This window comes from Pholcus phalangioides, unplaced genomic scaffold, assembly GCF_987345545.1.
Source record: "Pholcus phalangioides strain wild (caught in Gottingen) unplaced genomic scaffold, Ppha-v1.0 ptg000015l_1, whole genome shotgun sequence".
NCBI lineage: Eukaryota > Metazoa > Arthropoda > Arachnida > Araneae > Pholcidae > Pholcus > Pholcus phalangioides.
In genome coordinates, this window is record NW_028301608.1 from 35,764,851 (window position 1) to 35,775,621 (window position 10,771).

Genomic DNA, 10,771 nt, shown 5'->3' on the forward strand with positions numbered 1-10,771 from the left:
TCATCTCGTAGCGTGTCGTTGAAAAAAAAAAATTGGAGAAGCTTTCCGATAATAAATTTTGGGTTCGCATGGACTGGTGTCTTAACTAAGCAACTATATGCTGGAGGGGTTGATTTGTTGCGTGCGTTGAACACCATGTGTAAAAATAAATTAAACACTTAAAAGATTTCAAGTTCATTAACTTGCAAGAATGGTTGGTTTGATCCTTCCAAATCATGGGCAGATATACGGAGGTGGGGGATGGTAGGGTTTTTTAAATGCATGTATATATGTATTGACATATCATCGTGCCTTCCCAGACTGTCTCTGCCTATGTTACAAATTGTCACTTAGTTCATAGTTTTTGGACAGAAACTGAAATTCAACTAAACTTCGTATTTTACAAGCTAGACTTTAAAAGAATCCAATTGAGCAAAACTGCAAACTGTTTTCACTACAAAAATAAATTATGAATATTAAATGTTTTCTTTAATATCCATAGTTTATTGATTTATTTTATAAATCTGGTTAGATGTTCACATAAAATCAACTTGTGTTTTTTCCAAAAAAAAAAAAATTAGCTTTTCGAAATTGAAGATCTGATTATTGCCATTCATTTGTAAATAACTGGCATATTGATGGCTGTTGCTATCAATAAAAGATGTATATTGTCCTCTAGGACTTGCTTAACAGTTTTGTCTATGTGATGGGTTTAATGCTTTTTATGCATAGTGCGATTTGCTTGTGAGTGATACAGGCTACTGGTATCGAAAACTTCCTTAAAATTTCTTTAGCCAATTTACAAATGCTGCTGCTAAAGAAAACTGTTTGCTTGAAAAAAAAGTTTTTTTTTAGCTTTTGGTTAATAAGTGATATTTGTCATTTTTACAGTTTGTATAAAAAAAAATTTAGGGCTTACATTTTGAAATTTAGTGTCTTTTTATTGAGCTAACAATCTAGTCCATACGTGCTCAACCCATGGCTTGGGACCTTGAAGTTTGTAAAAATGAACTATCCAGTACATAAAAAGATCACTTAAGTGACCTGTTGGCCAGTTCCACCTCACTTTAGTGGCTCACTGCAAATTTCCAAATCACTTAAGTGGTCTGTGGCGCAGTTCTACATTTAAGTGACCTGCAACATATTTCCAGATCCCTTAAATGACCAGCTGCACATTTACAGATCACTTGAATGACCCACAGCACAGTCTCAGATCATTCAAGCAGTCTGCTTTTAGATAAACAACCCGCAACAAATTTACAGATCACTTACGTGGCCTGCACACTCTGAAAGGCTAGACTAGACCATTTAAATTAGGGGTGGCCCGCGACAAGATGAAAAACTTTTATATTTTTAGTTTTGATTAATGAAATTGTGATTATACAATGTTGAAAAAAAATTGTTTCTGATTTGACAAAAACAATTTATATTTTCAACACACAAAACTTCTTTAAACACAGATCACGATTGAATTCAAAAACCTACTGTGAGAGTTATGGAAGTAACTGTAGCAGATTTTTTTGAGCAATCATCAGAGGTCGGTGATGGTAATCTAGACGAGCAAAATTTCTCTTTAAAATTTACCTTTCAAGATAAAAAATTATAGTCAACAAAACTAAAATTTGGCTAAGCAACTGACAACATCAGCTCGTGCATTAAAAACCCCCAACCAAAAAAATCTCAGGAAAAGATTACGTTCACTACATTTGAAAAATCGGGAGAAAAGATCACCAACACCACATTTCTATTGCAAAGTGCTTGGGGAAAAAGTTTCACAACCATGAAGTCCAAAATCCATCAGTGGGAATTTTTCTAAGATCACACATAAAGGAATCTGATTTTGCTGAATCTAATGAGGCTGAGAAATAGAAAAAAAATCATGTGTCAACCCCAAAAAACTTTCCAAATCCAGTTTTGTGGACTTGCTGGGTGGATCTCCCGACTTTGAAAAGAAACTGGAAAAATTCTAGCCAGTGAGGACTTAGCCAGAAGCAGTCCGGTCATCAACAAGCAGACCAAGTTCACCGCAGAAATACTAATGCACGTGTAATCATGATGACAGGCCCATCTTTTTTTCCCGGAGCTGGATGTTGATTCCACGGCCAGCTCCAACTCAACATATCACATATTTGAGCAAAGTCCTGCCTGGAGCATATTATGAAGTGCTGCTCAAAGAAGGATACTACGACCAGTGCCGTCTTAACGCATGAGCCCACCCGGGGGCCTTACAAAAATGAGATCTGGTTGAAATTTTCTAGGATTTACCAGGTGGGGCCTCCAAAAAACTATTTGGTCCGGTGGTCCATGATACTCTTAAGACGGCCCAGACTACTACTAAACCAGACATGCACGTCATCCATATTCCTCTGCAGAACTTCTAACAAATTGGTACATGTTGGAATGTGTATATACATGTAGTGAACCTTCCGTGAAATTGGTTTCTGTGTAATGCTTGTTATGTGTGGTGCTGCCAACTGCAATCAATTTTTTTAACTATGAGTTTTTTCTCGAGTCATAGTGAGTGAAGTGTAAGGAATGAATAATTATACCATTGTAGGCTTGTTGCTCTCTGCGGTGAGACTTTTTAATAGGAGATCGGCTTGCATTCGTGCCTCAAAGTTAGGAACTGCAGAAAACCAACTTCAGCCGACCACTAGGAGGATAGAAAAACTGTCCTGGACAAATTCCTTACCGAAGAAAGGAATATTCCCTTCGACTTAATATACGACTTTGAGCCAAGAGTTGCCTTTGTACTCAAAAACTTTATTTATCCAAAAAATGTTTTCTTAATATTTTTTGTAATTCCAATAATTTGTAATTCCCCGATTTTGACAATATTTTTCATGCATTAAATGCACCTTCCTAGATTGTTTACTAGCCCAACTGTAATCCCACTATCACCCCTTAGGGCTGGGCAAAAATTTGAGTTCGTTCTGGTAAGAAATTATAGTCCACGCTGCAGCTATTTACACAGTTTCCTACTATGCCGATTTCACTGTCTATGAACGAACATATAAAGGCTCGTTTCCAAAGAAATGAGTTCGGTTAATAATTATTTATTATTTGTATTAAATGAAGAGTTTAGTGTGAATAAATCCCATCGAAATGTTTGTGACCCCGGATGCCATAGCAAGCAATCACACTGGGTGCAGCTTATATGCTGGAGTTCTCGCTCCTTGTCCCTGGTACTGCCCGCGACACTGCCTCTGACCATTATATTGGTTCTCGAACAGAGAGAAGTCGGCTACCCCTCAGCTAAATTACTCTTTAGTCCTGAAGCTTGTAAATTATTCAGTAAGGTTTTGGGATTTTTTGAAACAACTTTAGTTACCAAAAATTAACTCATGTTTGATTAACTAAGGAAGACTAAATTTCAAATATTGATCTGCACAGATTCCGAGATGAATAGCAGAGATAATATTTAAAAAAATAAACAATATATGCTATTCATCTCTACATTATGTTTCGTAAGCCCTCCATGAAGAAATATACAGAAACGGGTGATGACAAATGAAAGTGAATTTTGTTTGTTCACAAATATTTAACAACTAATGTATTGGACTTGCAACATTCACAATTCAAGTAACGACTATGCATTTATTTCACTGTGAAATACAGCTTATATTTATTACACTAAATAACAATGGGAGAAAAAAACCAATTCAAGCTTCAATTTTTTTCTGAGGAGGAATCCATGGCGTAACTTTGGGTAAAGTAGTTGAATAAGGTACATAGGCATCCTTAGTACCGGACAAGTTTTCTGTATGGGATGCGAGCCATTTGTGGTTTACTGGTGGTTTCAGTGTAGGAGGATCATCAGTAATGTGATGCAGCCACCGATGCCTGAAAGAATTGTTTTTTAAAAACAAGGTACAAAATATGAGGACCGAAGTCAGTTATAAATAAAGCTATTTAAATACAAATACAATGAGACCCAGAAAAAATATTGTTGTAGAGGAATTATTGTTATATCAAGAATTAATATTACCATCATATGCTATCAAATTTATGCTGTTCTTGGCATTTCTTCCAAGTCAGCGCTGTTAGTACCACCAGAAAATGCACTTAAAAGTATTAACTCACAACATAAAAATTAAAATCTATATATATAATTGATTTTCTGTGTGTGTGTTCTCTATACAGATCTGTAATTTTTAGGTCGATCGTTGCGAAATTTTGCATATACATGAAACAGGACATGGATTGAACGATGGGCTATTTCAACCCCTTCACTTACAAGGATTTGAGAAATTTGGATGATCTCTATTAGATGAATGAGCGATAAATATATTTTAATCTTGTAATAGCCTAACGGCACGTTAGGGAAGAGAAAAAAAAATTACCACTCTGCAGGTACTTGACTAGCATCATAATCTAGGTTGACTGCTTTTGAATACATCACCCAGCGATTACGACCTGTAAGAAAAGTATTTATATATAATGAAAAATATGATAATTTCAATATTTAAGAGCAGAGCTTGTGTGTCAAAACTAATATTTGTACAAATAATTTGAAGGGTTTAGCTGAATAACAGTCCATGTGGTTTTTTGAAACTTCAGGGAAGACACAACAAAAGTCATCGCTGAATTAGGGAAACATCTTTTTTACATTAATTGCAGCTGTGTAAAGTGGCATAGCAACTATATCTGTTGGTTTCTGCAGTACCTTACTCAAGGAACATATAATAGAAGCTACATGAAACATTATTCAGTCAAGAAACCTCATTTCGCAAAAAATGCAAAATAGATCACTATTCAGCTGAACTCTTCATTTATAAAGTCAATTAAAAAAGATACAATAATCATGAATATTATAATAAAGGTGTAGCCCAATGTTCTCAAAGAATGTGCTGCTGCCAACTGAAGATATTGATGTTGTGCTTATCATGACATCATTTTATATGAATGCAATTATGTATTCATATAAAAGAAATTAGTTCTTTTAATACTAAATGCATAATTTATTCTAAACTATTCTGGGGAGCTGCAGATAAATGAAGACTATGGCAAGGGAGCTATGATGCAATTAACGACTGATGTAGCCTAATTGAAGGAAAGTTTTTGAGACATTTTTGAGGCATTCTTGACTTCATTCACTTCTCGATGTTGAAAAAAAATGGACTGAAAACAACTAGCATCTGTCTTTAAAATCTCAATTGAAAATTATCTTTTCAATACAGCTTGCAAATCTTATCCAAGATGTACTTTGATACAAATTGTAACAAGTGAGAAGATTCCCCTCCCCACCCTGTATTTAGCTTATTTTAATGAAGCACAGACCCGTGTACCAAATTTCACCAAAACCATTTTTTCCATGGAAAAGTGAGAGGGTCTAAGTGGGAGATCGCTGTACATTGGTCGTCATTAATATTTTTAGATCAAACATTTTAGAGCGATGCTCAATGATATGGAGTTAGATATGATAGAAAGTACAGGTGAGCATAGTATATGAAACCTCTCAATTATTAAATGATAACACAAGGAAATCTAGACAAATTAGTATACAGTCTGCCCTCTGTATTCACAGATTTCATATTTGTGGTCTCTTTCCCAGTTTTTTGGGAAAACACTATTGAGGTACTAATTCTCGTATCAAAGCAAAATATAATTTGGTGTGTTAAATAACCATTTCAAACATTCTTCCCAAAAGTTTTTCCTGGTACTTCTGAAAATATTTATACAGGACTGAAGTTAAAATGCTTCTAAAAGTGAAAACAGGCAAGAAAAATTTGAAATAATGACAAAGGTTAGGTTCATTTTGCAACAGTTTCCGGTTATTATGGCATCAATGCAGTCAAATGTATCAATAAATAAGAAAACAAAATTCAATCAGCCATTGCTACAGCTACACCTGCTATTTATAGGCTTCAATCCATGTATATCATGTAAAAAGTGCTGTTTTTCTGTAAGTGAAAAAGGTAGAAAAGATATGCAAGTTTTGTATTGCATAACTTGTGTGCGTGTGTGCAAACTATAGTCGTCATTGTTTAATGTGTGAATCCTGAGAATTAGAAGGGTTCATTATGAGCAGCCTAGCAAAGGCTTCATAAATTTAAATCAGCAGTGGATTGTTTCCATGAACTACACCTATCTGTAATATGTTTTTCCAATGTAGAAAAATTGGTAAAAGAAGCCTTGTTACTATACTCTAACAAATTAACAGGAATTTAGAAGAAACAACAAACAGACATTATATTCTTCTCTCCAGAAAGCATCATCTTGAATTACTGGATTCCCCCCCACCCCACTTCTTCCACACATAGCAGATACTATAAAAATGAGATGCCTAAAGAACAAAATTTTACGGTTCGGGTTATTCGTGGATTTCGCAAATGCTGAGGGATGACTGTATTAGGTCTTTGGAAAAGTCTTATTATTTTGAAGACTATTACAGTCGAATCCCATTATAGTGAACTCCAACAGACCAGAGAAATCATTTCATTATAATGAAATTTCATTATAAAGGAATTCCAAATTTTTTGCATTGTTCCTATGCAAACTTATCTGGGAGATTAGAAAAGTGTTTGTTAAAACAATATTTTTGCTATAACGGTATTTGTTAAAATGGAAATTGACTGAATTAAAAATTCTATTACATTTTGAAATCTAGCATTTTAAAAAGTTCAGATCTTTATTTGTTTACTATAAGTCACAGGTCTTCAACCTCTTTCTAGTAGCAAGCACTGTCTATACTACGCATTATCAAAAAAAAAGAGCACGCTTACGGCAAGTTCAACATAAGTATGCATAAAAAATCAGGATGATTTTAATCCTTGAATGCATTTACACCAGTTATTTAATTGGGACACTGATCAAGTGCTTGCGAGCACAAAATTGGACATGAGCATCAAGCACACTGAGTGCTCCACTGAGCACCATGGTGCTCACAAGAAACGAGTTGAAGATCACTGCTATAAGTGAAGGCTTCATATCTCCAATAACAATGTGAAATGAAGGAATTAGTCTTCAAAGAAAACAGCTTTGGACATAAATTAACACTTTTGTTGACATTTGAAAAATGTCCATGAGTACTGCATTGGATTTTGAGTATAGTCAATGACAATGAAAACAGTCTGAAGAAATGCATGCACGGGGAAAAAATTACACAACTCTATGTACTTGAAATCTATCGAAAATTGTAGAACTCACCAAAGAAATACATATTGTTCTGATAGTATTTATTTCCAAATTTATCAACGCCAATCAGTTCCCCAATCTTCAACTCATCAGTTCTGAAATGTAGAAAAAAAAATGCAGATAAGTTTTATAATCCTGTGATCTACACACTTATTTTACAGTTTTAATATACTATGGATGTCAACATGCAAAGGAAACACATAACCACTACCAGACTAGGGTAGGGGTTCTCAAACTTTTTCCACCTGCAGCGCCCCTGTTTCGTATTCAATGCTTATCCACGAGCTCCACCGGCTCCCTAGAGCTGTTTAACAAAGAATATTTTCGAAAAACCTTCATCAGGGTGACAGCTCTGTGGCACTCCTGACAAAGCTTGGAGGCACACATTTTGAAAACACCCTGGACTAGGGGTCCCACTTAAGTTGGTTATTGACTTGGAAACCTGAGTTGCTTATCAAAAAAAAACCATATCAGAAGCAGTGGTCACAATGAAGCTGAGTGCCAAAGCTGCCTCTCAAGCAGTGTTTGTGTCATTACACATCAAAATTTAATTTTACTCCTCTAAATTTCATTGAAGAGTGAAAATGATTTTCAAATTTTAGATAATTTTTAAAAAAAAAATAGTCTTTTCTCTGTTTTTCATAAAAAAAAAAAAAACACACCTCGTTTCATACAAAAGTACCTCTTAAAATTTTGGCAGACAGAGGAGTAAAATTACTCTTCAAAACTTTTTTTCAGACAACACTGTTTTGAAGTGGAGCATGACTTTTTTAGCATTGAAAAGTACATGGTCGCTTATATTGCTTCGAACAAACCGTGTTTCACTTATGAGTTGAATGGTATTACTATCCCTGATGGAACTAGGATCATCGATTTGGGAATCCTCATTGATAAGTGGCTTTGGTTTTCTGAATAATGTTCAGCAGTGATAAAAAAAAACAATAGAATGATTGGTTTCATTCTTAAAAAGTCTCCTCGTGTTACCCTAAAGTCATTCTTTCCCTTTTTCTGGGTTTAGTTTGTCCTGGACTGGAATATGCCATAAGGCAAGTGTTCTTAACCTTTTCAGCCACGCCCCAAAATCGACATCAGCTTCGCGACCCATGGGACCATTTATTTTTTAACATTGGTAATACCGGTAATGCAATAAGTGCATTTATAACAGGACTGTGAGTTTATACGACTCATCTAAGAAGCCCCACTGAAAATCAGGTCTACCTTGTGAGTCATGGTTCAACAATTCCTGGCTGTAAGTGGATTTGTATGACCTGTCTTGGAAGCCCCTGCATATCAAGTTTGAGTTGTTACTGGCAATTCGAGAATCCTGCTGCTGTGGTGGTTGAGTGGTCATAATGATGGACTCACATCTAAAGGACATAGGTTTGAACTCCCACTGTCACCACAGTAGTGGTCGGCTGAAGTTGGTTTTCTGTGGTTCCCAACTTTGAGGCACAAATGCATGCCAATCTCCCATTAAAAAGTCTCACCACAGAGAGCAACAGGCCTACAGAAATTACAAATAATCAATCATTACACTTTACTCACTTCACTTCTAAAATATAGATGGAAGCACTGAAAAGTCACACACATTAGATACACACTCAGGCTGTTAGGTGCACACACCTATATGTACATACACTTCTGGCACAACTCATAAGGTAGTACATTTCCCGTGGCGATAGACCCGATTTGTGCTTGGTTTGTGAAAAAAAACTCGAGAATTCCTAGCTGTAAGTGTACTTGTTCGATCAATCTCGGAAGCCCCCGAGAATCAAATTTGAATTGGGAACCACAGATAAAAGTCCCTGGCTGTTAGTGGATTTGTACAGACCATCTCTCAAGCCCCTGCAAATCACGTTTGAATCGGTACCCATAACTCAAGCCAATGGCCTTCAGTTGATCTAAACGACCCATCTTGGAAGTCACTGCGACCCAAGTTTCGGTCATGACCCATATGTTAAAAATGCCTGCTAAAGGTTTTGGAGAGGGTATACAAAGGAACATATACTTTGTTAAGGGGGCTGCAAATAATAGCTATGCATGCTAGGATGCACTGCACCCCTTGCTTAAGACACCCCTGAATATGAAGGATTTGGCGTTGAGTAACTAATAAGCATTCTTTAATTTACTCTACCTAATTAACTACCCCACTACTAAATCAAATATTTCGATTTGGTACAGATGTAGTATAATCTAGACCAGCGGTTCTCAACCGGTGTTACGCAGAGCCCTTGGGGCTCCTTGTGTACTCTCCAGGGACTCCGCGGCCACCGAGGAAAATAAAAAAAACATTAAAATTAAAAAGAAAAATTATAAATATTTTAATAAAGTAAAAATAAATCAGTAACAGAGAGATGAATAATTAAAAAATTGCACCTACGGGGCTCCGCCATAGAATTTTTTTTACTTAAAAGGGCTCCGCAAGTCAAAAAAGGTTGAGAACCACTGATCTAGACCATAGTTTCTCAACCTTTTTTGTCCCATCGCCCCCCTTGTTCAGAATTTTTTTTCTCCCAGCGTCCCCAACGCAATCGAACCCATAGAGGCCTATGCTATACCCCTGTAACTTCTACCCCCCCCCCCCCCGGAACATTCCATCACCCCCAAGGGGGGCGTTAACGCACATGTTGGAAATCACTGATCTAGACCATCAAATCAGTATAATCCAGATCTCAAGTGTGCTATAAGTTGCCAACGGCAGTGGGTTGCCATTACTTATTTCTCGCTTCTCAAACCATCCATTCCAGATGGCACTGGAAGGGTGGACAATTCAAGCAGATAACGGTGTCTTTTCCCTTTGTCTAGCATTTCATTTCCTTTTCAATGCGCCGTTGTCTTGTCAATAGGATTATTCCCGATTACCAGGTTGTATTTTTTTGACACATTTCTTCTTTTTTACACTTTTTTAATTGCATTTTTGTTTGGCATGCCTTCCATCTTCAGCGTCTTAAAGAAATATCATTATTTTAGATTATTATTTTAAATGGTCTAGCTACCCAAAGAGACTTGCGCCCTGATCATTGACAGAGAGTCCGGGTTTTATTTATTTTTTTTAAACTGAGAATATTTATACTATTATTTATTATATTACATTGGAAATCATATTATTGTTGGTTTCCACTCTTATGTTGTTTTCAATGCTTTGTATTTTTTTTCGGCGACCATAGCATCTATTTGGCATTGGCGACTTTCGTCCGGGCCGTCGGACGTGTTTGGCGCTGGAAAAGAAATTCGCCAAATGTCTGGATTATACTGCATCTGTTCCGATTTGGTAAAAATGTGATGCTGTTTACAGTATTTTCGAGATCATCTCTCTCACCTATACAATACTTCTATGGAGCTAAGAATCCCACCATTGTGCTTGATGATATCGAAAATTCGCTTCACCTTGTCCAACGCTAAAAACCTATAAATTGCGCTCATACTGATGGCGGAAACTCGTCAAATATCTTCAAAATACCCACTCAAATTAGACTATTTTAACTAAAATAGCTGTGGGCCCATGTTGACATTGCAAACGACTTCACGACGGCGTTGACCGATCGAAAGTCGTTTTTTTTTTTTAAAGGAAGAGGAAATAGGACTTCATTAAAAATATTCTATCACACGTTACATAATAATTAAAAAGATATATATCAGATAATTTAAATGTATA

The 10,771-nt window shown here is 36.1% G+C and overlaps 1 protein-coding gene across 1 annotated transcript; it reads right to left on the reverse strand.

Moving 5' to 3' along the window:
* Positions 1–3,556: 3,556 nt before the first annotated feature.
* Positions 3,557–10,643, reverse strand: ND-B17.2 (NADH dehydrogenase (ubiquinone) B17.2 subunit). The gene is made up of 4 exons (XM_089243437.1): positions 10,436–10,643; positions 7,129–7,211; positions 4,323–4,395; positions 3,557–3,822 (listed from the first exon to the last, which is right to left on the reverse strand). Exons 1-4 carry the CDS (start codon positions 10,537–10,539, stop codon positions 3,642–3,644), a joined length of 441 nt encoding a protein of 146 aa, XP_089099563.1. The 5' UTR covers positions 10,540–10,643; the 3' UTR covers positions 3,557–3,641.
* Positions 10,644–10,771: the final 128 nt, after the last annotated feature.